This window comes from Mustela erminea, chromosome 19, assembly GCF_009829155.1.
Source record: "Mustela erminea isolate mMusErm1 chromosome 19, mMusErm1.Pri, whole genome shotgun sequence".
Classification (NCBI taxonomy): domain Eukaryota; kingdom Metazoa; phylum Chordata; class Mammalia; order Carnivora; family Mustelidae; genus Mustela; species Mustela erminea.
The window spans coordinates 59,139,581-59,166,482 of NC_045632.1; the positions used below are offsets into that span (position 1 = coordinate 59,139,581).

The window sequence follows — 26,902 nt, forward strand, 5'->3', positions numbered from 1 at the left end:
CAATGGATAAACGCACCGGAATGGGTGACACTGTGCCAACGTACTCTCTTGAGACGGGGTACCACGTACTCTTCTTGCCCACTCTCCTTGTATTTGGAGCCAAAAAGCCGCATGTTTATCCAAGCCTACAGCTTCTAATTCCTTAGTATCTCCTTTGCTCATGAACAGTCAGGGGACTCCGTATGACCTGTAATTATCAGCTGGAACTGAAAATTTGTCGCATGGAGCCATGCCGAGGTGTTTGGTTGAACTTTATTCTGGTTGTTTCAGTGGAGATGTTTTTTTGGACGTGATTAATGCCTCGATCGGCGAACTGTCAGTAAAGCGGATTGTCCTCCCCGTGTGGGTGGGCCTCACCAAATCAGCCAAAGGCCAGTCTGGAACAAAGAGACTTCCCCAGGAACAGGAGAGCGCTCTGCCGGCGCTCTGCCTTTGGGCTCTGCCGGTCTCCCCAAGTTTCCAGCCTGCAAACCAATCCCCCCCACCCTGCTGCATTGGATTTTTGGATTTGTTAAGCCTTCCAGTCCATGAGCCAATTTCAGACTGTCCTTCAAGGTAGAGGAGGAAAACACAGGGATTTCTGTCTATATTTCCCCTCTCATTGGTGGTACTGTCTATTGTACATGTTTCATAGAGCAAACACTGTCATACCCAATGCCCGGGTCTGATTTATTCGTAAATACACTTGAGTTCAAGGGCATGCCAGAGGCTTTTTGCTGAACTGAGTGTGTGATCAAAGCACAGAGCGCGCTGCTCTGTGAGACCGCTCGGGTTTCTTGGCCCCGCTCTCACCAAACAGGGCTTTATTCTTACACGACAGAAATTCAAGTCCATCCCGAAATGCACCCGAATGCTCTCCAGAGGACTTTAAGCTTCCCCAAATGACACAGACACTGTCCATAAAGAAATTCTATTCCAGTTGGGAAAAAAAAGAGGAAATGGGAGAAACCCTGATTGGACAAAAATCTTGAAACTATGTGCACGTTTCTATGTGCCTTTCCTTCTTCTTTTGTTCTCCATGGATTTTCCTTATAGTACAATTTTGGGCACACACTTTTATTGATTTTATGGATTTATAAACCTGTTCCCCTGATCTGAGGAGCCCGAGGGGACACTTTGTAGTGGAAATCTCTTTTTCATAAGGACGTTAAGTGCTTTTGTGATATTCATTGCCTGCCCAGCATAATTACACTGTATTTGGAGTCAGATGAAGACCAATGAATCACGGCTGCCTGGGAGCCCAAGGGAGACATTTCCTCTCCTTTGCTGAAACATACACAGCCTCTCTTCCCAGAAAATATGAATCAAGAGGCTCCGGGAACAAAGCGGCACCACTGGAGTGACATCAACATTGACGTCACTGCTCATGTGTGTCCAGGCGTGTCTTTTGGGTCTCCTGGGAGCCCTGGGACACATGTGCAGGGGGCAAGGGCTGTGTATGTCTGCCTGACGTGGGACCCCTGGCCACTTCCCTCTGAGAACACCTTCTGATAATCACTTGACTTTTCCCTGGGACACCGGCCCTGCTGGACTGGCCATCCGAGGTCGAGCGGACCCCTGTTGCTGAGGTATCTCAGGTTCGACAGACCCGAGAGAAAATAATCTATAGGCGAGCTTCGTGGGCCAGGGAGCGTTAGCTCTGGGAGCTCGGCTGCAGGCACATGGTAAGAGGCACTGTCCGTCCGCGATGATCGTGAAACTGGTAAGAGACACACTGTGTGCCGCTGCTGGGAACGCTTCTTCAGATCTTGCCCAAGAATGGAGAGAAAACTGAACCCAGGGTAGGGAAGGCTAGAGGAGAGAGAGCGAGAGTGAGAACACAGCGTTGCTCCGGCCGAATGGTTCCTACTCCTCTACCCTGAAGCTCTCTTCCAAACTCCCCCGGTCCGTGACTCAGTGAGGTCCTTTTACTCTGCTCAGCGCGTATGCACTTCCCCTGTGTTCCAAAGGGCCCTGACTTAGTAAGCACCGTGGTCTCCATCCAGCAGGGGAAGGGCCCGGAGCCCGGGCAATAATGCCTACGGTTTAAGTTCTCCCTTGCTGGAGAGGGCAGGGGTGATGCACGTGGCCGTGACCTCATTCTCCCCGTGACCCTGGCCTACCTAGGCGCATCCTCAGTGCGCCTGCCGTGCAGGGAAATGCCAGCCGCCTATTCCAACTGTGTCCCCGGTACAAGGCGCTATTTTGGTTTGGAATTGAAACGGTGCACGGAAGCTGATGCCCCAATTACCTACTGGGTCTGACCCGGCGCTCCCAGGGGCAGTGGCTGGAGACAGCGGTTACCGAACTCGCACGTGTCTGTTCTGGGTGGGGCACAGTGGGAAGGGCTCAGCTCTGTCCCCCAAGGCCTCCGCTGAGATGGCCCGGTCGGGGCCAGAGCACCCGCTTCCCAGGCAGCCGCACAAGGCGGGGGAGCAGGAGCTGGGAAGCTTCTCGGCGTGGGCCTCTCTGAGCCGGGGGTCGGCGTTCGCTCCCTCGGCACGGCGAGGCCCGTCATTCAGGGAGTCGGACAGCGTCTTCCACAAAGTCCGACGTGCGGAGAGCGGGAGACCCGGCAGTTCCGACCCGGTGCGCGCTGCAGAGACGAGGCGCGGAGACGCCCGCACACAAACGTTCCCGGCAGCGGCGCTCGCAGGACCGGAAAGTAAAATCACCGACGTGTTCACCCTGGAGGAACGGATTAAACGAACAACGGTATCAGGGACAGCAGCAGCAGAGTCCCATGAGCGAGACCAGGCGCGTCGACAACTGCGGAGCGTCCCTGAACCGGCAGAGCGAATCCTGAACGGACCTCACGCCCTGACCACGTGCCGCCGAGTGAAAGGGGCTCAGCTCAAGGGGCCACATGTTGCGGAATGTCATTTGCACGAAATGTCCAGAACAGGCCAATCTATGACACGGAAAGCAGAGGAGGGGCTGGCCGGGCTGGGGCTGGGACAGGGGCCGTGACTGATAAGGGGATGCCTGCCTTTCCAGAATGAGAAGGTTCTGGAAAGAGTTAATGAGTGAGGGGAATGTGCTTCATGGGGAATGTGCTTCATGCCGCTGCGTTGCACACTTAAATGGTTCAAGCAGTCAAGTTCACGTGATGTGTATTTAAACGCTATACAAAAAAGGAGGGGGTGGGGAAAGCGGTCAAGCAGGTCTGGCCAAGTGTAGACACACCAGCGGGTTATTTTGTGACTTAGGCAAAGGCACAGCACCAGCACCTGCGGGCCAGGCGGCCGTGGTGGCCGTTAACGCTTTCCCAGTGGCACCCACGTCCCCGGCAGAGATGGACACAATCTGCGAAGTACAGTGTACTGTCCCACCTTCCGGATGACACCGAGGGCCCGGAGGTCAGGTTACCCGTCCGGAGCCCCACAGAGGAGTGGGGGTGGGAGTGGGGCGCACGTCGGGCAGAGCTCAAAAGCACGAGAACGCACAGGTGACTTCCGTGAGGTCTTACGGTCCCATCTCCCGGGAGGCGGGGGTAGAAGGGAGCCACAGGACGTTTCGGTGGCTTCCCAGATTCACGGGACGTCACAGCCGTGCAGCAGCCACGGAACAGAGTCCTCATCGCTCAAAACCTTCTTTCTTTTTTTTTTTTTTTTTAAGATTTTATTTATTTATTTGACAGACAGAGATCACAAGTAGGCAGAGAGAGGGAGAGGCGGGCTTCCCGCTGAGCAGAGAGCCCGATGCGGGGCTCGATCCCAGGACCCTGAGATCATGACCCGAGCCGAAGGCAGCGGCTTAACCCACTGAGCCACCCAGCCGCCCCGCTCAAAACCTTCTTAAAAAAATATTCATTTTCCAGCTTTATTGAGGTGCAATGGACGAACCCCAGGACGATTTTATCCATGTCTACACCGTGGAAGCCTTATCACAGGTACATCAGCAACTCCAGCCGCAAACCCAGTTACATGGTTCTGGGGCTGAGAGTACCCGAGGTCTTAGAAACTCTCAAAGACACAATGCAGCCCCGTCAGCGTGGTCCCCTCGCTGGACCCAGGTCCCCGAAGGCATTCACTTCAAACTGGAAGTCTCCACGCTGGGATCCCCTTCCGCCGCCCGCCGGGCCCCGCTGACCACTGCTCCTCTCTCTGCTTCTCTGAGTTTGACTTTTCTGGACTCTATGTGTAAGTGAGACCGTGCAGTGCGCCTGGCGTACTTCACTCAGCGTGACGCCCTCCGGTTTGTCCACGTTGTCACAAACGGCAGGACGTCCTTCCTTCTGGTGGCTGAATGATATTCCACTTTTTGCCAACGCCACAGCTTCTTCATCCATCCGCCGGTCGGGGGATGCTTAGCCCACTTCCAGGTCTCCCTGCCGAGGGGGACACGGCAGCGTTCACACATCTGCTTTCGTCTCGTTTGGACATTTACCCAGAAGCGGCTGCGAGGTCGGAGCGTCGTTCTTAGTTTCCTGAGGGCCCTCCGGACCGTTTTCCGCGGTGACTGTCCTGCCAACAGTGCGTGACGTTTCTTCTCTCCCACCTTCAATGGCGCTTGTCATCAACTGTGCTTTCCAGGCCAGCCGTTTTAAGAGGCGGGGCGTGATAACCTACTGGAGGTTTGATGTGAATTTTCCTGATGACCCAGTGATGGTTCACGGACCCGTACGTCTTCTTTGGAAAAACGTCCATGCGGGTCCTCTGTCCATTTTACAATCTCTCTCTCTCCATTCGCTATCGAGTTGTACGAGCTTCTTATACACGCCGAGTATTAACTGATTCTCAAGTGTGTGGCAGGTAAACATTTTCTCCCCTTCTTTAGAGCGCCTCTTCGGTGTGCCATGCAAAAGCTTTTTGGTTGGTCGAGGCTTGTTTTGGATAGTACGGACCATTTAACAGTATTCATTCTTTGACCCCCAAACGAAGGGGACTCTTCCCATTTCTGTGTGTCTTCAATTTCTTCCACCGGTGTCCTGTCGTTTTCAGTGCGCAGATCGTTCACCTCCTTGGTTAAACTTTCTAAACTACTTGGCCATTTTGATGCTATTGTAAATGGGACGGTTTCCTTCATTTCTCCTTCAGAACACTCTTTGTTAGCATATAGATTCTTGCATGCTGTTTGTAAGGGGACAGTTTTTTGGGCGGGGTCTTCAGGGTCTTTGATGGGTAAGATCATGTTATTTGCAAACAGAGACAATCTAACTTCTTCCTTTCTGATTTGGAGGGCTCATACTTCTTTTCCTTCCTAACTTTCCAGGCTAGCACTTCTAGGACTCTGTGGGATGGGCCCCCTGGTCTTTTCGGTCTCAGAGTTCAAGCTTCCAACCTCTCACCACGGGGTCTGATGTCAGCTCTGGGCTTGTCAGACAAGACCCTCATCGTGTTGAGTTTTTATCAAAAAGGATATTGAGTTTTGTCTAATGTTTTTTCTGCCCCTACTGAGACGATCATATGGTTTTCACTTTATTAACGTAGCGTATCACATTATGGGTGGGTGGATTTCCCTCTGGTTCCTGGGTGGGACTGTTTCTGCACCAGTTACAAGTGGCTAGAGCTGGGTCTCAGGGCGGTTTCAGGAGGGCTTCCGCCACGGATGCCTTGTAAATGTTTGCTGCTGAGGGGGTGTGATGGGGAACCTCCGATTCTACCACATTGCTGACGACTTTCTGGCCTTAAATCTCCTGGTGGACCGGAATATGTGGCTGTGGGGGGATCCGTGCCGGTGGGAGATGAGGCTATCATGGGAGCCGAATGCCACTGCTTTCCATTTCTCCTGAACTGTCCTATAGGCTCTATTACCCCGAGTCCATTTCATCCCCTCACCTGATCTCTTGCCAGCAGATGCTTTTGTGTGAAGCAGAAAAAGGTGTTCTGGAGTAGCAGAGGAATGACAGAACGTAAAGAAACACTGTTCAGGGTCGTCACCACAGCCACAGGTGGTAGCCAGTGGCTGGCGGTGCCGAGTTCCCCATGTCAGGGAATGGTACTTCCATCATCTAATTTTCCGTATCTGCAGCCCCAGGTGGCATCCCAGAGCCCCCCCCTTACCGTGTCCCCAGGACTGGGTTTATGGTCAAGTCCTGTTGACGTCATCCCATGGGACCTCCTGGGCTGTCCACTTGTCCACATCGGTCTCCACTGCGAGCGCCCTAGTGCAGGCCTTCATCATCTCGTGCCCGGACCCCTCCCGGAGCCTCCCCCAAACCCACAGAGCCATCCTCCTCCCCAGCCCAGCGCACTTGTCAACACTGCAGCTAGAGTGACTTTGGGCAATGCGAACTGGACCAGGGCCGCCCTTGTCCCAAACCTTATTAAGGCGTTCCGTTATTTCAGGGTCCAAACAAACCAGAAGGGACTTTTGCAGGAAGGGCCCGGCAAGGAGCGTCCCCCGCAGTAGGGAAGCAGCTCCCGCTCCGTGCACGGCTGTCCCCGCCGATGTCCAGCTGCTCCACTGTCCTCAGAACCTCGGTGCATCAGCCGGGGTCGGTCCGGGCAGCAGCGGCCTCTCCCTGACCCTCCTGGGCAGCGCGGGGAAGAGTGAAGGCGCCGAGTCATCCACACAGAAGACAGAAGCGCGACCGCCTTCCCGGCGCGATCCGGGGGAAACTCGGCGGGAGCCCGCGGGGCGCAGGGGCCGGGCCGGGAGGGAGCGGGGACCCGCGCCGGCCGCCCAGAGGACAGGGCGGCGTCCGGGAATGCGACGGGGTCCGCCGCGCCGAGGGCCCTGGGGTCAGCGCCGCCGCCGGACCGCGTCCCGCACCGCGAACCCGCCTCGTCTTCTTCCGGCGGCGCGACCTAGCGGCGCTGCGGCCCTCGCGGGGCGGCGTCGGAGCCACGTGTCCTCCCCCGCCCCGGACCCCCGCCCGGTCCCCCGCGGCCGCCGTCCGGAGCGTCTTCGGGGCGCCCTTCCCGCACAGTAACCCGGGGACGACCCGGCCCGGCGGCCCCCCGAGGTCACTTCTGAAGGGAAGCGTCCCCGGCGAGGTCGCCCGAGGCCGCACGGCCCGTCACCGGCCGGAGTCCGGTCTCACCGCGGCGACGGGGGCCGTGGGCGGGGACGCCGGGGGAGCAGGACCGCGTGTCCCGCCCGCACGAGGCGGCCGGCAGGTGTCCGCGCGTCGGGCCGCGGAGCTCGGGGACACAGCGGCCCGAACCAGAAAACCCGACGGCGGGGCCAGGGCGCGGGGCCAGGGCTTCCGGGGACCGCGCGCCGCTGGGAGCGCGTCCGACGACCACCGCGACCGAGGGCACGGACGGGCACACGCCTGCGCGCGGCAGCGCCGGGCCGTGCGGACGGACGCCGGGGACCCCGCGCGCCGGCCCTGCCGCCGCCCCACCCGCACCCAGCCCCGACCCCGGCCCCGGAACTGCGGCCCTTCCCTCCCAACTACAAGTCCCAGCGGCCGCGCGCGCGCGCCGACGGGAGCACGGAGTACGGGGAGACTACAAGTACCGGCAGGCTCGGCGGCCGCGCAGGGACTACGATTCCCAGAAAGCCCCGCTCGCAGCTCGCGCAGGGCCCTCCGGGACATGTAGTCGTCGCGGGGAGGTGATTCCCTAGTCATCCAGCCACGGAAGAAATGGCACACTCCTCTTCCGCTGCGCCGACGCGACTTCTCCCCGGGTGACGAGAAGACGGAGCTCACGCCAGGGACGGGACGATCCGGAGAGGCCCCGACCGCGGCGCGGCGGGAGGACGCGTGCGCATGCTCGGCGTTCGCCGGCGCGGGCGAAGGCGCGCGCGGGAGGCCCGCGGCGGCAGGCCCCGCCCCCTCGCCGCGTCCCGGAGCCCGGCGCGCCCCGCTCGGAGAGCCTGCGCAGACGAGGCGGGGCGGGGCCCGCGGGGAGGGCCTCGCGGCGCCTGCGCAGAGCGGCGGCTTCTCTCGCGAGGACGGACGCCATTATCGCATCTCCCCGACAAACACCACGAGAATTCCGCAGCCCACACGGTAATTGCAGCTCCCGCAGCCGGTCGCGTCTCCACCTCCCCCTTCCCGCGGGGCGAGAGCGAGAGCGAGAGCGAGATCTCCCCTCCTCCCTCCTCCCTGCGCCCTCCTCCGGCCGCCGCGCCCGCGCCCGCCGCCCCCGCCCGGACGCCCTGCGCGGCCGGCCAACGGCCCTCCGCCCTCGGCCCGGACGCCCCTCGGCGCCCTGGGCCTCGGTCCCGCCGGCGCGCCCGGCCCCCGCGCCCCGCCCCGCCCCCGCCCCCCCCCCCCCCGCGGCCCGGCCCTCCCCCCGCCCCCGGCGGCCCCCGACTCCGCTCCGGGCCGCGGGCGGCGCGCCAGCCTCGCTCCCCGGGGGCCGGGCGCCCCTGTCACCTGTCGGGGCGCGGGGGCAGCGCCCTGCGAGCGAGGCCCGCGCCGGGGTCCCCGCCGGGCCACCCTCCGCCGCGCGTGTGCCCGGGAGCCGGCGGGCAGGGGCGCACCCCGTGGGCCGAGCGCTGCGGGGGAGGCAGGGCCCGGGGCCGGCTGTGGAGGGCCCCGGGCCGCCGGGGACGAGGTCGGGCGCAGGCTGCGCAAGTGCGGCCTCGGGGCTCGCCGCGGGCCCGGTGCAGGCCCGTGTCGCCTGCGCCGTCCGAGCGCTTGCGGGGCCGCCCGCGTGGGGCGCGGCGCTGCCCGGACACCGGGCGCTCCCGAGGAGCCGCTGCCGCGTGCGGGGCCCGTGCACGTGGGCCGGCGGGGGGCTCGCGGTCCGCCCTGCGCCGCCCCGCCCGGAGCGCGCCCCGCCCGGAGCGCGCCCCGCGGCCGCCGGAGGTGTCGTGGAGGAGCCCGGGGAGCCCGCCGGTGGGGGGTGCGGTGGTCCTCCGCGAGCGAGGGGCCCCGGCGCTTCAGCCTTCCGCTGTAGGGTCCGGGGGTGCCGGTGCTGGCCGGGAGCGACCGACCGGACAGCCCGCCGGGTTAGCCCTCGGGCCGGGCCCCCGGGCCTGTGCCTGCAGTCAAAGCAAGTGTCCGCTGGGGACGTGGGGTTGTGTCCACGTCACTCGGCCGTGGGTTTCTAACGGGTTCCGTGCGGCGGCCCGGACTGCTGGTCACCCCAGTGTTGTCATCCCAGGGACCCCGGGTCACGCAGACTGCCCCGGGTCACAGATGAGGTCACTGGGACCCACGCAGGTGAGGACACTCGTCCAGGACACACACGGCCGAGGGCTGGACCTCCGTGGCTGTGCGGTCTGTTTTCTGAGAAACACGCCTGTGCGCAGAGCCTCCCCGGAGCAGCCGTGCAGGAAGCGCCAGGGAGAGCCTGGGCAGGGCCGCAGCCCCGCAGCCCCGCAGCCCCGCAGCCCCGCCGCCCAGGCCGCAAGGACTTCGTCTCTCTGCGTCCGGAGCCCGGAGCGGGCAGTGGCACTGTCACATTGCCGCGGCGGTGACGCTGCTGCGGCAGGAGGACTTCCTTCCCGTCCCCGCTGCCCTCTCCTAACCCACTGTGTCCGAGACTCCTGTTGTTCCCAGACGGCCAGTGCTGCTTGCTTCACCGCGGGAAGGTCTTTTCCGCCCGGTGCTGGCCTGGGCTGCCTCTGCCTGGTGCTCCGGGACTCTTCCCGGGTTTTACTGCTCGGGGGTACTGTCCCCGCTTCTCCGCAGTCCTCCTAGTCGGGATCGATCGCTCCGTCGGTCAGCCCGGTTCCCGCGCACCTTCGTGCCCTGTGCGTCCGAGTCCGTTCAGGACTCGAGTTCAGTCTTGGCTCTGTCCGGTGTTTCCAGTTTCAGTGCTTCAGTCCCTTCCAGTGACCTCAGGACCCGCTTGCCGCGGAGGCGTCCTCAGAGTGCCCTGGGTGTGGGGTCCCACTGCACGTGCTCTGAGGGCTCCCCCGAAGCCCCGCGACATTGAGGAATTTCTTCTGGATTTATTCTTTCTGTCCTTCTGATGTTGGACGTCTCGGGCTGACCCACGGAGTCTCTTGTTTTTATCCTCTTCGGTCACATCATTCTCATTTTGGGGAGAGGGCTTCCTTTATCTCCAGGGCTGTTCTAGGCTTTTCCTTTCCACGGTTGAAGACCATCGGGAGCTTATTTGTCTGTTTTGTTGTCCGCGGTAGCTGCTTGTGTTAGGAGTGTGCGACCCTCTTGACTTTGAGGATCCCGACAGGATTTTTTCATTTCTTTTGTTCCTTGAATTCTTACATCTTCTAGTGTCATTGTCACCATCTTCTTAAAAGTGTTGGCTTTGTACTTCGTATGGCAAAGACTCCTTAAATATTGGTAATTATTGTTGTTTAGGGCAGAGCGTTCCGAGCCTGTGGGGCTGGTTTTGAAATCGTGTGGGTCTCCCCTCCGGTGACCGGGACCTTGTTACTGTGTGGGATTTCAGGGGCCAGGTTGCAGAGCCTTTTCCTCTGGGTCTTACAGCTGAAGAGGGACCCCTCTGATTTGGGGATGGTCTGCCTGGTCTAGGGCGGGTTCTCGTACTCTTCTGAGCCCGCGTCCGGCTTCTGGGAGCAGGCGCAGCCCGCGCTCTGCGGAGTGCGCTGGCCTGGCCTGCCCTGCCCTGGTGTCGGCTTCGAGCCCACCTTCAGCTGCACCACACTGTGGTTTCCTTGGCTCTCATGAGCTCCTTCGCCCAGAAATTTGCAAAGTATCTCGAGTCTTATTTTTCTTTCTTGTGGGTTTATTATTATGCAATTCCCTTAGTGGAACGAATAGAGGTCAACTTTGTACCATTTGCTTTTGGGAGCAGGTATTCCTGAGCCCGTTCTTGTCATTCTGGTTCTTGTCATTCTGCTCTCCTGCCGCCCTGCGGCCTTGGTAATGGATGCCTTCCGCTGTGGAGTGGGTGGCCTGACCACTGTCCCCGTGGCCGTCTCTGCGTTGCAGTGTGGGCGGATGTCCCGTGTTCCTGCTGGCGGTTCTGGTTCCGCAGCCTTGGAGCAGGGCCAGCTCAGCCCTGGAAGGCCAGCTGTAGACACCAGTCACAAAGGTAGATTCAGACTCGAGGTCGCCTTGGCACAGCAGCTTCTCGGGCCATGTCATGTGAGGGTAGCGGTTCAGTGTGCCGGACTTCAGGATCGCTTCTAGTTAAGCAGGAACTACACTTGAAGTGAAGTCTTGGTGCATTTTAGTCAATTACCCTTTGAAAATTGTGCGCAGTGAAGTACGTCCCCACATCTGTCAGGGCCTGTCGGGGTCCACGCAGTGACCTCGCCATTGCTGGGTGTTTCGAGGAAAAGGCAAACCCTCAGGCCCCCACCAGACGTGGAATCGGAATCTGCAGCTTTGTAAACTTTTCCTTTTGCACTAATTTTAGACTCACAGAAAAGTTGCAGAAATAGTTAAGAAAACTTCCCCGTTCCCGTCACGCACTTCCGGTAATGCTGAGTTCTTACATAACCAGATATCCTAAAAATCAGAAAGTTAACATCGGCACAGTACTGTTAGCTAAACTACAGACCTAACTGAATTTCGTAAGTTTTCCATTAATACCCTTTTTCTGTTTCAGGATTTAATCCAGGATCCCAGTCCGCATTTAATTGTCATGTCTCCTGAAGTCTCCTCCAGTCTGACACTTACATAGCCCGAGTATCTCTCCCACATACTCCTACATTACAAAGGGAAAAATGGTAACTTCACTGTGGAAAAATCACCTCCTTAACATCACCAGTAATAACACCTACGATGTCACGCACCGCAGCTGATAGCCCGAGTCACACGTGCGTGCCCATAGTCCAGTCCTGAGAGAGCCCGAATGGAGGGTCATTCACCAAACTGTTCATGGGTGTTCCTTAAAAGTATCCCTGTCTTGAAAGACCCAGAAAGACCTAGAATTTGCATTTAAAACGATGGCTGGTGTGGTGTATGCACTTTGATGCTGAAGCAGTACTTCCTGTGCGAGACAGTCGCCAAGGAGGTGCGCTAGATAAAGAACCACAGTCTTGTGGACTGGAAAATGGGTTCTTCAGGGACGGGGTCTGGGCGAGCTCGTGATGGCATAGCCGGATAGCCGGCATCTCTCCTTAGCGATCTGGTGCACCGCGTGAGTCCCGACAGCTGAGCTGTTCAGTAAATACGGGACCCACAAGACGAACCTGGAAAGGTGCACATAACTTTACCGGTTCAGCCGTTTAGATCTGGGAAAGGAAAACATTTTTCTTTTTTTTGAAGAAGCTCCTAGAGGAAAATACACATGAAGGTTTTCAATGAGATTGACTCAGATAAAAGCTTGAGCAAGTCCTCCGTTTGACAGATAAATAAACACCGTCGTGGTCTCTGGCGTCACGTATGTGATGGTCGGGAAACAAGATCACACGATGGCGTGTTCACTCGAGTACTCTGAACCGCTTTGAAACGGTCACTGTTCTGGGGTGTGAGGAGGGCCAGGGAACTGGGGAGCAGGCAGCGAGTGGGGTCCCGTGAGTGCCGTTTGTTTTTGTAAAAAACGGCACTTGTTTCCTTGTTGGGGTCCAGTGCCTAGAGCTCGTTCAGCCGGTCCCCGAGAATTAGAGTCCGCAGCGACCCCTGCTTCTCAGGGTAGTGATGAAATACTTCCCCCTTAGGTCGCCCAGTTTCGTCTCTTGTAGGCCGTGACACTGGTTAGAAATCAGAGCTTTAGCTTCTAGCTCATACTGTCTTCGCCGTGCTTTCTGGCTCTGGTGGTTCCTTGTCCAGGACTGTGGCTGGACGGGCCCCCCCGCCCACCCGCCCAGAGGAGGTCCTGACTCCTCACCCCCCAGTGCAGCGGTGAGGGCGGCAGCCCCTCGTTTGTCTCTTTCAGGGGAAGCGGAGCGCGGGTCAGCCCCTGGAGCCTCCCGTGGCTTGAGACCTGTGTCTGTTCTTGATTTAACTTGAGATGGGAGCGCTAACTTCTCCAGCCACAAGCAGATCGTAGGCCCAAAATTCTGTAACATCACGTGAAATGAAATTTTGAATTAATTTTTCTGCACCTTTTCCTTTTTTTTTTTTTTAAGATTATTTATTTGACAGAGACAGAGATCACAAGCAGGCAAAGAAGCAGGCAGAGACAGAGAGAGAGGTGGAAGCAGGTTCCCCGCTGAGCAGAGAGCCCAATGTGGGGCTCCATCCCAGGACCCTGGGATCATGACCCGAGCTGAAGGCAGAGGCTTAACCCACTGAGCCACCCAGGTGCCCCTGCACCTTTTACTTCTGCCCACGGCCAAGAACTGTCCGATTTGGTGAAATGTTCTTTGACCATCTATCTCTGTGCTAGGCAGCCAGTCAGATTCGCTTTATGACTAAGCGTGACAGTGGAAGGGAGAGGCGGTGGTGGTCGGTAGTGACCTGCGGGGTCGGATTGCTTACGGCGTGGAAGCGACGGGCGAAGGACGTCGGGCGCGCAGAAGGCAGAGCTGAGCGCGCTTTAATTCAGCTGCGTGCAAAGTAGGTAGGTGGAGGGGGTGTTCGTGGGGAAACGACGCCGTTGCCTTGCCCAGGTGATTCCGTACGAGTGTTTAGGAGAGGAGCATCCGCAGAGCACGGCGAGCGACGGCGGCTTGGACGGGAGGGCCCCCGGGGGGACGGCGGCCCGGTGAGCAGCCGGGCGTGCTGTCGGGAACGTGGGTCCGCGGCGAGCCAGTCGGGCTGGGGCTTGAGCACCTGTGGGCAGAACCCTGTACTGACCAACTGTTCAGTAATAAAGACTGACTTTCTGTGCTTCAAAACGCTGCTTGTGGTCTGTACTGATTTTCCCTCGTTTCACAAGGTAGAAAATCATGAAATAACCGGAAGGGGGTTTGAGGGAAACTGCCCGTGAAAGCTTGGTGATGTGCGCTGCCGGCACTCCCGGGGGTCCGCAGTGCGCCCCTGGGTGTGGCCAGAGTCCTGGGCGTCTTCGCTTCACAGAGCAGGGACAGACCGACTCGGGCCGCTGTCACCTGTGATGCCGCCAGCAGGTGGATGGCCGGGAGGCACCTGTCTGCCGCCGCCCCATGCTGTATGGGGTGAGCTCTCGTCCCAGGAGCCGAGCGCTTGCCAGGCTGCCCCGAAGGTGCCTGCCGTGATTCACTCCCCACGGTTTCTCAGACTGAATTGGTCAGAGAAGGCAGAGTGTCCTGTTTCCAGCTAAAAGTCGTCGCAGCTGTAGGTAGTGACTTGGCCTTCTTTTGCAATTAAACATTTTATGGATTTTTACGATTTGTGACATTCAACTGATTTTCACACTTTTTTTGCCAAGTGAGGGTTTAATGTGTTATTTTAGATTTGTGTCATTCAAATTGATGTAAAGTGCTATCACGCTGTGTTAGGGAGGAGACGGAGACAGCAGGGGCGACGGCGTACCATGACCGCAGGCACAGGCTGCCCGTACGCGGTGCCGGGAGGCTGGCGTCTGCAGTCCTCCGGGGGATTGTGTGGGAACTACGCAAGCGTGCATTACCTGGTTGGGATTTCCGTGGACCCCCCACGGTAGGAACCCGAGGTCTGTCCATCCAGTGAGCGCGGCGGAAGAGGAGCCGGCGGAGACCCGGAGGCACGTCCTGGTCCTGCCACCGCGCAGGCACGTCTTTCGGGAGCCCAGGATGGCCCTTCCACAGAAATGGGTCCGAGTTTCTTGATCCCTCGGTCTCGAGACAGTTTCAAGATCTGAAGATGCCACAAAGGTCACTCAACGCTTGGGAGCTCTAGGGCAGAAGTGCAGAATCCTTCCCCGTAAAGGGCAAGAAAAGGGACTGTTTTTGGCGTGGGCGTCTCTGTCCCGACTGCCCAGCTCTGCCCTTGGAGGCGGGAGCCAGGATGCGTGCGTCTGTCCTGTAGCGCGGGGACTCTGGAAGGCGCAGGGTTGGGCTCCTGGGCTGTGGTTGGTCCCCACGCCCAGACCCGGAATGCTTGTGCGGGTTGGAGAACTCCGAGATGGGGGCTTGGTGACCCCGACATGGCGGGGCCACTAGAGCTGGTGCCAGGGGCTGCTCACGGGGCTGTCCTCTGTCACAGCCGCCGCTGTTCACGGGCACCATCACGCTCCTGACCCGTACTGAGACCGGGCTGTCCCGGGGGACGTCCACGGGGACCGCCTTGCCAGCTGCAGAATGCACGTGGGGTGCGTGGGGCAGAAACCTCGAGTCCATTTTCGGGAAATCTGCTCGGAAAGGAAGTGTCCCGTGGCGACGTCTCAGAAGTGGAAGTGGGCGTGTCGGAGGCCCCTTCGGATGAGAAAGCTTCCCTCCGTCCCCAGCGCCGTTCTGTGGAGAAAACCCTCTTCTCTTCGTAGGAGTTGGGTGTTTTCAGGCTTAGAACTTGCAGGAACAGTACGAAGAGTTGTGACAGCCTCTCCGTTCTCACATGTTCGGTCTTTTTTTTTTTTTTTAAGATTTTATTTATTTATTTGAGAGAGAGACAGTGAGAGAGAGCATGAGCGAGGAGAAGGTCAGAGGGAGAAGCAGACTCCCCACGGAGCTGGGAGCCCGATGCGGGACTCGATCCCGGGACTCCGGGATCTGACCTGAGCCGAAGGCAGTCGTCCAACCCACTGAGCCACCCAGGCCCCCCTCACATGTTCTGTCTTACACTTGATTTATTTCCTCTCCTCTCTGTAACTGTTGATGTGTGTATTTTTTCCCCTGAACAGCGTAAGATGTGATGCCCCTTTACTCCTAAGTCCTTAAGTAGTGGTTTCCTATAAACAGGGATATTCTTTTGTGTAACCACAGCACAATTACTGAAATTGGAAATTGATCATTCATCTAGCTCTGTTATCTGAGCAGCGGAGCTAACTCGGATTTTACTTCTTGTCCCGACAGCGTCCTTACGGTAAAAGAAAGACGGACTCTTGTACACTTGGATGAATCTGTTTTTCCCCCAGAATATTTGCCCTGGCCCATATAATCAGAAATTAGGCCCACACTCGTTATAAATGACACCTGTTAGTAAAATCAAATGTGTGAATTTATTGTTGACAAAAACCACGTTGAATAACCATTTCCTTCTGCGCTTCTGATTAGAAATGGGAAGACGGTCAGCGGGGACAATGCTCGCTCGTTCCGGAGTCTCAGACCATCAGTCGCAAGTGTGCGTGCGGTCTGATGAGAGTGTGCTAGAATTGGGGTCAGAAGTGAATAGGACCTCATGTAGTGTCATCTGCTGGATTGATTTTTTTTTTATTATTTTTTTTTTAAGATTTTTTATTTATTTATTTGAGAGAGGGCATGAGAGGGGAGAAGGTCAGAGGGAGAAGCAGACTCCCCATGGAGCTGGGAGCCCGATGCGGGACTCGATCCCAGGACTCTGGGATCATGACCTGAGCCGAAGGCAGTTGCTTAACCAACTGAGCCACCCAGGCGCCCCTGCTGGATTTATTTTTTAAAAGGTATTTTTTAAAACCTTTTTTAATTTAAAAAAGTTTACTAAGGTTGTTCTCAAGTGTGCATAACCCTGTTGGGCTAGGTAAGTTTTTTCCCGAGGGTACCTACTCAGTGCTGGACCTGGACCTGTTTTTGTTGTTGTTTTGTTCATTTTTAATCAGAGTCTAAATGTTTTGGGTTTTTGAATTGAAAATTAACACCTTTGAAAGGTTATCGTGGGGATAAGGTGAAAACATCTCTGAGAGCCAAGTAAGTTATGTCATGTGTTTTTTTGTTTGGTTTGGTTTTAGATTTTATTTGAGAGAGACTGAGAGAGAGAGCAGGGGTGGGGGTGGGCAGAGGGGGAGGGAGGAGTGGGGGGCTCCTTCCCAGGACCCTGCTCTCGTGACCCGAGCCAAAGGCAAACGCTTAAACGACTGAGCCACCCAGGCGCCCCATGTCCTGTGTCTTTAACCAAAGTAAATTTTCTTGGTGAGCAAACGGATTTTCTTAAGATTTCACAGCACGTTTCATCTGGAGGTTGTCTTCGCTCCCCAGCAAACCATTTCAGGCCCCCGCGTTGCCTTCCTCGTCTGAATTCGCGCCTGGAGTCCGGCGTGCTGGGCTCAGTGTGTGGCTCCGACTGGAGCGTGGGCTCCGGGCTCCCGTTCCGCACCCCGGCCGCGGGTCTTCACACGCCTCTGTGTTCAGGTGGACTCGTCCTCTCAGACGCGTCGCAGCTCTGTCGCCGATAGGACTGTCTGACGTGGCGTGGCGTGGGCTGGTTTCGAGGAGGGGGAGTGTTGGGGTCTGAGACCCAGAGCACCTTGTTCTGGCTCTTTGGCTCAGGGCAGACCCTTCAGCGTCCCCTCCAGGGTAGGGCAGCCCGAGCCCCACTGGCGGGGCTGGGGCGGGGGGTGCAGATGGGCACCTTCGGGAAGTCGGTAGCTCAGCGTCCACCGGGCTTCTCTCCTTCGTGCCCTCTGCAGCCCAGACTCCCGAGTCCCCATCCTAGTTCACATAGGCTTCCTGGTGTTCTGGAGCTAAGAGGAAGGCCAACTAGCTGGATGAGGACATTGGATGACCACGTGGCTGTACAGAATCACACTAGACGCTTTACATGGACGTTTGGGCTGTGTGGACCCTCTTTCAGTCTTAGACCTGATCCAGCTAACTTGGGGTCCCACATGCAGCTTATTTGTGGTGTTTTCCATGACTAACTTCTGACTGCATATCGAGAACCATGACCTCGAGTAAAGCAGTGCCAGGATGCTGTATCTAGTACCGAGACCATTAACTGAGATCCCCGGGCCCTCACCACGATAGGGGCATGGGCCGTGCCTACCACCAGCGAGCCCGTGTGAGGGCTGTGCCCGGGTCAGACCTTTGCCAGTCTCCCTGGACTTTGTTTTCTGTTCTGGATCATATTAACGAGTTCTCGTTGGTGGTCAGCCCTGCCTCTGAGAGGTTGCACTTGCTTGACACATGGCGGGGATCAGAAACTTGTAGAATTGTCCCCGCGTCTGCCACCTGTCCCCTGTCACTGTCAGTTATTTTAATGACTGCTCAAGTTGGGAGATAATCTTCTTTTGTTTCTCTGTTGCCTGGTTAGGATCCCAAACTGCCTTAACATCTTGGCACCCGCTAGTTGTTTGGTTTGGTTTCTGTGAAATCGCGAGGTGGGGGAAGGAGGTTAGTGCACCGCGGCGGCCTTGTCCTCGGACCGATGACCGTGCTCCTCCGCAGGCCTCACAGTACGCGGCGTTAAGCAGGAGAGGCAGATGGGCAATGGAAGGATTTCAGTTTCCGGAGGAGCCAGAAAAGGTGGACGGCCGCGCAGGCGCAGACACCAGGGAGGAAGACGGACACTGTGTCGGCGCAGGTAGCGGGACACGGTCGTGGGGAGCGCGCTCTGCTAAGTCCCCGTCCCCACCCTGTGTCTTCAGGGCACTCTGGTCGAATTTCCACATCCCAGGGTCTTGGGTTTTAGAGCTGGCCAGGAACTTGGAGGCATTTTAAATTAGTAATCTCGCTAGGAAGAAGCTTGCCCATACTTGTGAGGGACACGTTTATTTGAAGTGCAAGGACCCACGGTGACTTCTGTGTCTCTGCTGGGGGGAACTGGCCAGCGTGCACTCCACAGGCCACTGTCCCTGCAGCCGACCTGGACAGGCGTTAGCTCTCAAGACACTCGCTCTCTCCAGGGAAGGGCCTTCTCTCGCGTTTTCTTTTATTTATTTATTTATTTATTTATTTGACAGACAGAGATCACAAGTAGGCAGAGAGGCAGGCAGAGAGAGAGGGGGAAGCAGGCTCCCTGCTGAGCAGAGAGTCCGATGCGGGGCTCGATCCCAGGACCCCTCTGAAGGCAGAGGCTTTAACCCACTGAGCCACCCAGGCGCCCGTCTCGCGTTTTCATTGTACCTTGTGAGTGTGCTGTCGCTCAGCGGTGCTGTCACTTGTGTGTGTCACGAAAGGGCGGTGCGCACGCGCCGTCGGGCTCTTCTCTGCGCCCCCGGAGAGCAGCTCCAGTCCGACAGTGGGTTTGGAAACCAGACTGTGTGTCTGGGATTCGGAGGGAGAGGGAAGACACGCTGTTTGTGAACGGTTTGGGGGAGAGTTCCAGAACGTGCTTGAAGAGTTGGGCGCAGGAGGGATGTGGTGGTGGTCGTGAGGGGCAACCCAGTGGATTGGCGGGTTTTATTATTTTTGTTTTTTTCTAAACATTTCCTTATCTTAGGGCCTTCTACCGGCGATGCTGCAGAGTCGAACGCGTTGTTCTTCTGTACCTGGTTCCCCCACTCTCAGCAGCGCACGTCACGGTGTGGGGCGCCGGCCGCCGGCAGGGAGCCCTCCAGCCGCCGCTTGGCCCCTTGGGATGAGCGGCTTCTGTGGGGGCCGTGGTTCTGCGCCGCCTTTCCTCCCGGTAGTCTGGAGGAGAGTTGCTGGAGGAGAGCAGCGGGTTCACGGGTGCGCGGCCTCCGTCTCTGCCCGCCGAGGGCTGCTGTTACGGGCGCTGCTGCCTCGGCGTGTCCGGGCACACCTCGAGATGCTGCGGTCTGGTCGCGGACCTCCGCAGTGAAGTGAGTCCTGCGGGTCCCCGCGTTTCCCAGCATGCCCGGCGCGTGCAGGGGTTTGCATTGTGCTGCTGCTGACGGTTTGCACCGGCCGCCGGAGCAGTGCGCGGAGCGAGACCCCTCACATGCCTGATCTCGGGGCTACGTCGTCGCTAAAACGTGCTGCTCGTCTCGGTGCTTTCGGTGACTCATAATCCCTGATCACAGGTCAGCACAACAAGTAATAATGAAAAAGCTTGAAATACTGTGAGAACCACACCTTTTGGTAGTTTTTGGTCACCTGTGATCCGTGAGTCGCAGAACTCGCCGTGTTTCCCCACTCAGTGCTCGAGTGCCCGTGTCCTGAGAGCAGGAGCGTCCTTTCACATGACAGTGCCTGAAAAAGAGTAATAGTGCCACCGAGGATACTGCCCATGTCTAAGTGTCCCCCGAAATCATTTATGGCTGATGATCCCGCCCCCCTCCCCCCCGCCCCGCCCCCTGCTGGGACCTTATGGCATCGGGCAGGGCTCCTTAGGCTTGGATCACTGAGAGCAGACCTGCTAGGTTTTTTTTTTGTTTTTTTTAAGATTTTATTTATTTGACAAAGAGAGACACAGGGAGAGAGGGAACGCCAGCAGGGGGAGAGGGAGAAGCAGGCTCCCTGCTGAGCAGGGACCTTGCTGCAGGGCTTGATCCCAGGACCCTGGGATCATGGCCTGAGCCTAAGGCAGATGCCCAACCAACTGAGCCCCCCAGGCACCCCAAGCTTCTGCTGGCTTTATGCCGTGGGCATGTCAAGGGCCCTGGGAGATCTGAACCTCTAACACCTAAGTTCTTGCCTCCGTCCTCTGCCGACTCCCCCAGATCTCCAGTAGCCTTGGTCAGTGGTCCCCGAGCTAGGCCTGTTCCCCGCCCCGGCCAGCGATAGATCCGCCCGTCCCTCGCAGCCGCCGTGCTAGGAAGCACCTTCAGGGCGGGTGACACTCTCCTCCCTCGCGGCAACCGTGGACCGCAGCGCCCAGCGGCTACTTTAGAAGTTCACAGAGGCTTCTAGAAGCTCCTCCCAGAGCTAAGACGTCAGGCTGAGGCCTGGAAGCCTGCAGTCGGGTGCACAGTACCGTGCTCCTGCCTCTTGGGGGCAGGTGGTGGTTTCTTTTGTCGGGGAGATGCCTACCGTGTGAGTGACGACGCACCGCCGGCTCGGGGCCTTGCGCTGGGGGCTGCGGCGGGAGCACCCGCGTGCGCTCCTCCCCGCGGGCTTCTCGGGCGCGTGCACGTTTGTCTCTGGCAGCTGGTAAACCAAGTGAAAGTTGCTTGTAATTGCTTTGATGGTTCGTATTTCATAGCAGAAGTTACCCGAAATTCACCCAGTCGCGCAGGAGATGGGCCGCGGGGAGCAGCGGCTGTCAGTCAGTGGGTCTGAGGGGCGGCACGGGCTTGAGAACTCGCCTGGGGCCCGAGAGGCCGGTTTTCCTAACGATCAGAAGAGGCCACTTGTCTCTTCTGTGTGCCGGTACTTGCACCGATGGTGCGGGGTTGATGTGGAGAAGGTGCGGCCACCGGGCCACACCTGAGGCCAAGGCCCCAAGCTGCAGTTGGGTCCTTATAAAAAAAAGCCATTTTCACCTAAGAATGTCCCTGACGCAGCAGTAAAAATCTATTTCATTGAGTCTCAACCTGTGAGTACACGTCCCTTGAACACTCAGTGTGAGCAGCGGGAAGTTTGTGGAAAGCAGGCGTCTGGCTTTGCGAGTGGCGCGTGTCCTCGAGGACAAGCCCTCCTGCCCGTCCGGTGCCCGCTCAGCGAGCCGTCTCTTTTCAAGGGCCAGCGGGAAAGAATAATCGACAAACTGCAGATGTTTCTTGCTAAGTGAACAGAGTTAGCCGCCAGCGCTCTCGCCGGTGATCAGAATGGGGCTTCCAGGTGGGATTGGGATTTCTGAAAGTGTGTCTCTGCCATGGGGACCCGACAGCTTCTCGGTACTCACAGATGTTCCTGCTACGAGCGTTACTGTAAACGAACGTCATGCCTTGATGAGACCTAATACACGGCGTTTGGAAGACCCTCATCACTCGGTGACCCAGTGTTTTCCAGATGAGCAGTGCACGACGTTACACACTGGCCCTCTGGGAGATCTGTGGCCAGTGCAAGACGGACCAGTGGATTTCAGAGTCAGAAAGTGAAACAGTCACTGATGAGGTTTCACATTGCACACCGCAGCGAGACTTTGGGGGAGAATAAGACACCTGTGGAGTTTTGGTGCGCAATGACAGGGAACAGCCACAGCCACCTGAAGCGGTGCTGAAGCAGTGTCCCTGTCGCGCTTCTGCGGGACGGTGGCTTGTCTTCGTGTGTGTCAGCCAGCAACGTTCTGAGCACAAGACTGAAAGTTGCCACCGATCTGCAAATCCGGTTATCTTTCCGTGAAGCCTGACCTCCAGATTCTGCTGCTGCTCTTGCTTCGGGATCTGTGGTCATTTCTCATAAAAGAGGTTTAGTACGTTAACATGTGATGTGTTTATTTTTTATAATTTGGTTTCTCTTATTTTTAAATGAATGAAGAGATGGTGCTGCATTTTCTGCTCTAATTTCAGATCTGGTAACTGCTAGGTACACCCCTACGGGCACGAGCTCTTTGGGGGTCTCACTGGCTTTAGGGTGGTCTGGGGGGTCCTGAGCTCGGCACGTGTGTGACGAGGGCAGTGGAGGCTGTGGGCAGCTTCAGTCCAGCTCTTTCCTCCGTCATGGGTCGTGTTTGAGGAGGTGGGTAGTTTTTGGAAAAGATGAAGAAATGTGGCAAATTTAACCAAACATATTAGCCGGCTCTCTGAAGACCTGCTCTCTTGTTTGGCTGTTTTCTGATTTTAAATGTAAACACGTTTAGGGGCTGTCTTAACCAAGGCATGGTGTGGCTAGGTTTTCCTAGGAAGAAGTGGAAACCACAGGAAGATGGATTTCCTGCTTCCCAGTTTTCTGCCCTCCCCTGACCCCCACTGATTTGGGAGAAAAAAATCAAGCAAGCTGAGTTTTTTTCACATGCATTAATTTAAATAATATTGATTTCTTTGCTTACTGCATACTGGCTTTTAATGATGTCATTACTACACTTATATCCAAAAGGATTTGACTAAATGGAATGATTTTTTTTTAAAAGATTTTATTTATTTATTTGACAGAGAAAGATCACAAGCAGGCAGAGAGGCAGGCAGAGAGAGGGGGGGAAGCAGGCTCCCTGCTGAGCATAGAGCCCGATGTGGGGCTCGATCCCAGGACCCTGAGATCATGACCTGAGCCGAAGGCAGCGGCTTAACCCACTGAGCCACCCAGGTGCCCCAACTGGAATGACTTTTTAGTTTCTTGGAGGTTTCCCCCACATTCTGAGCATCTGTCCCTGGTAGTAGTGCTCCGAGACTCTTGGACACGTGCCGGGGCACTCCTGACCCGCAGGGTCGTATCTTCAGTTTGCGTCTTCATCACGTGTGACGTGAAGTTAGACTAGCACTAGACATAAGGCCCTTTCGAGGTGGGGCGTGCCCAGGCTTTCTGGCTCTGTCTCGCTGGCTGTCCACACCAGGTCTTTCTGACGGCGGGGAAGTCATTGCAGTAGCGTGGAGTCTGGTCGCTGTCCTCGGGGTGATGCGAGGTAGCCTCTTCCCGGCCAGGGTCAGTGTCAAGCCTTCGTTCAGGGTTGTTGTAAGAAACAGCTCTGCGAAGAATTTCTGCCCTAAAAAAACTGATGGGAAAGAAAATCCTATATGTGTGACATCCCTAATGAGGCAAACCACTTGGTGGTGTTCTTGCAGGGACAGAAAATCCCAGCGTGGACACAGGGAGGCTTTGTTCGCTTGTTTTTTTCTTGCCGCTTTTTTTGTAACGAGGGCTGACAGTCCAGAGCATTTCCTTTTTTTAAGCCTTTACTGCTAAGGCAAAGTCGTATGTCAATTACAGTAGCTTTTCTTTATTCCTATTTTAATGGCCTTGTGGTTTTATTTTATGGGTGTTCAAAATATTTACAAATTAGCAAAATTAAAAATAAATTTGCAGTTCTGTATTTCCTCTGATGAGCAGGGGCTGGGGTCTGCCTGGCAAGTGAGGAGCCGCTTGTTACATTGTTAACTCCATAAAGGAAACTGACTCGGGACTTAGTTACAGGTCGGTCCTTACTGAAATGGAAACACAGACCCAGTATGTTGCAGACTTTCTGCACGTTCTTAACTCGGAGGGCTGACCGTCCTGGTTCTGTACTGGGGTGGAAGCCTGCAGTGGGTTCTTCCATGGGACACACCGTGCGTGTCGTTCCTGAGTCTCAGCCGGTGCCAGGCCCGGTGCTGGGCAGAGAGCAAAGTGATGCAAGTCCCTGCCGGAGGGAGCTTATCTCCTGGTAGGGGAGACAGGTGCTCAGGAGTGTATGCAGTGAGTGAGGCTGGCAGTGCTTTGTGCTGAAGCAGGAGAGGAGCAGGGAGGCAGGGGCGGCTGGTGGGTTTCACACGGATGTGATTCAGTGTCTCTGGGAAGGTGGCTGGAGTGCCAGGGCGCTGAGCTGACCATGTCCCAGCCGAGTGGGGAGGCCACCTTGGCTGGGTCCAAGGAGCGCAGGGAGAGCCTGAGGGGTACGGGAGGGTGTCGGCTGGTACACAGCTGGCTTCAGAGTGCCAGGAAGCCCATGAGTTGGCAAGAAGCCTTTGGTGGCTTTGAACAGAGGAGTGACACAGCCTGACACGTTTTTGTTTTTTTTTTAAGTATTTTATTTATTTGACAGAGAGAGAGAGAGAGCACAAGTAAGCAGAGTGTCAGGGAGAGGGGGAGAGAGAGAAGCAGGCTCTCTGCTGAGCACGGAGCCTGATGTGGGGCTCGATCCCAGGACCCTGGAATCATGACCCAAGCTGAAGGCAGCTGCTTAACCAACTGAGCCACCTGGGCACCCCCGACACGTGTTTTAACATGATCCAAGTGGCTTTTGAACTCGGTATTGGGCATAATGCAAAGACGAGCAGGGAGACTCTGCGGAGGCTAGCACGCAGATCCAGATGTGAGAAGACGAGGCCCGAGCGTGTCCGGTGAGAGCTTGGCTCACAGATTGGCTGTAAGAGGGACAAGAGCCAAAGACTGAAGGTTTTGACGTGGCAAGTCTGCGGGGAGCAGGGTGCTGGCAGGGTGGGTGCTGAGTGCGCTTTGGGCATGTGGAGATTGGGACGACCCCGGGAGGTGACCGGGGTGGATCTGCAGTTCACCCGAGAGGTCTGAGTCGTAGCTGGTCGTCCTCGTGACTGAGAAGAGGTCCTGCCCCTAGCCTGGGCATTCGGCCAAGTCCGGGAGATGAGGACCCCCACAGAGGGAGGGGAAGGCAAGAGAGGCAGGTGCATGAGGCGGGAGTGAGCCCGCCTGGAACCCCCTGGGCGCTCTGATGGGTGGCAGGATGTCGGATCGGGCAAGGCCCTAGAGGGAAGCGCGGCAGCAAGTCTGGGCAGTAGATTGGGGAGCAGAGCAACAGAGACGGAGGACAGCTGGGGACATACTGTGATTTGCATTGGGAATGACCCCAGAGCCCAGGGGAGCGCCCACAACAGCCACAGGGGCAAGGAGAGTTCTTGGCAAGCACTGGTGGGGGATGGGGAGAGCCAGCTGGCCAGCTGTGCCCTGGAGGGAGGGGCTGGATGCGGAAGGTGGAGGAGAAAGGGTGGGCCCCAGACATGGCGGCGGGTGCAGGGGTGTCACGGGTGCAGGGCAGCGGCGCTCCCTGAGCAGGGCTGTGTGGATTTGTGCACAGGCAGGGCTGAGGCAGTTGTCTGGTGTTCGTCGGGGTCTGACACGGTGCCTTGTCTGAATTCCCGCCGGTCTTAGGGAAGCAGTTTCGCAGGGGCGATCGCAGGTGCTGCCGGGAGAGCCCACAGCTGGGAAGGCCACGGGACGAGCATTGTCTGCGTTGTCTGCGTTCTTTGTCCCTCCCGGGCACCGGGAAGTCCCCCGTGGCCACTCCAGACCCTCTTGTGAGCGTTTACACACACACACGGACGGGTGACTGCACATACGTGCCGTTACTAGCCAGCAGGACTGGGGTCCAGCACATACAGTTCTACAGGTGTCCTGTTACATCCCTCTCTGCTCGTGTGAGATTCCGGACATCTTCCCATCTTGTTCCGATCGTCCAACCCGCCCCACTCACAGTGGCGGGGGCGCCGCTCCAGGGCGTGCTGTGCCGTCGCTCGCCCGTCATCCCCTCAAGATCGAGCACTTGGGCCGTTCATGTTGCTTGGTGGCTTCTGGACTTCCTGTACGCCGGGAGGACGCCCCCTTCGCAGGCGTGCTAGGGGCCAGCTCCTCGTCGCTGTCAGAGACGTTCCTGAGCGTTAATGTCAGCCCAGCTGCTTCATTGTGTTAGGACTGGATTGTCTCCAGGACTTCTGAGAAACGGTGGATCTAATTTGCCAAAATGGCAACCGCATGTTCCGCTGGGCTCCAGTTTTCTTGGGCTTGTTGCCCTAGTTTTTTCTATTCAGACCTTCACTGTTAGCAGAATTTTAAATGACTCTATCCTGGCAACAGAACCGTCTTGAGTAAACAACCTGGATAGTGTGTGGCGTCCTCATTTGGAAGAGCTCAGGGCTGGGGATTTTATGGTGAGCTTAGAGTATTTTCTCAAGCTGCTTGCAGAATTTGGAAGACCGGGAAGAGGCTTGAACTGGGCGTCTGAAAACTTTTCATTAGCCCTTGGTGAGCGAGCTGTTTAGCCTGGGACCTGCGGCCCCGGGGCTGTCACGAACGGGAGTCGCGGCGCCGCACCTGGGTTAAGCCTGGCAGCGTGCGGCGGCTTCCGGAACTCGCTGTTCTAGAGCAGGTGGCTTCTGAGTTTCCCTTCCGGTGGGGGCCGTCTGACGCTGCCCGTGCAGGGACATGTGGCAGCTCCTGTCCTGCTCTCTGCTCCAGCCTTCTGGTCCTTTCCGTCCCGTCCTCACGCCTGGAGTCCGGCGGCCGGAGGGCAGGGAGGAGGGCTGTGGCCACGTGCCAGCTGCCCTTTCACGAGGTGCCCGGAAGCTGCCCTGTGCCACGTCTGCGCTTACACCCCGTCGGAGGGACCCGGATCCTTGGCCGAGGTGTGCTGCTGGAGTGGCTGCGGGGGAGGGCAGTCGGCCTGGGGCACGTGTCCCCGTAAACTGTGGCTCTTACACTGAGCGTCCGTGGAACAGCTACTGAGATAGGCCGCCGCCGTTGGTGTTCGCGAGGCTCTGAAACTTGGCAGAATTTTGTCTCTCTGTGTCTTTTTCCTGGAAAACGGTTCATAGGGTTTTTTCCTTTGGTTCTGTTTTTTTTTTTTTTTTTTTTAGATTTTGAAAGCAGTCAGTGACCTGAAAATGTTTTAAACCCACCAGTTCAAAGGTTGGTTGGGTGGTTCTCTCCCTGAGGTCTGCCGCCTTGGTTAACCCATTCACTGTATCCTTCAATAATCTTTGCTTGGGTTCTCGATTTGGGCAAAGGAAGACCGAGTTTATGGCATGACTAGCTCCGACCTTCAGACTGACCACCAGTTAATCTGTACTCAGAGGTCATCTTCAGAGGACACAGAGGTGGCACGACACCTGTTTCCAGACCGTCCAGTCTGATAGGCCCTCGTGCTTCCTCCGGTGTCTGCCCGGACCACTGGGTCTCGGAGGGGTGAGCCCCAGCGCTGGGAGAGCGCTATTCTCCG

At 57.2% G+C, this 26,902-nt stretch overlaps 1 protein-coding gene across 6 annotated transcripts in view; it reads left to right on the top strand.

Annotated features, from left to right (window-relative positions):
- The first annotated feature begins 7,761 nt into the window (after positions 1-7,761).
- Positions 7,762-26,902, top strand: part of BANP (BTG3 associated nuclear protein) — a 118,707-nt gene continuing 99,566 nt past the window's right edge. Inside the window, exon 1 of one of the 6 annotated variants that reach the window (XM_032324952.1) lies at positions 7,762-7,885. Coding sequence is in view for 1 of the 6 variants with exons in the window: in XM_032324955.1 (XP_032180846.1) it covers positions 9,023-9,046 (24 nt within the window). In the remaining 5 variants the exon portion in view is untranslated. Of the gene's footprint in view, positions 7,886-8,686; positions 9,047-26,902 lie in introns of those variants that run through there. The other 5 variants (XM_032324950.1, XM_032324951.1, XM_032324953.1 and 2 more) reach the window with 5 other exon arrangements.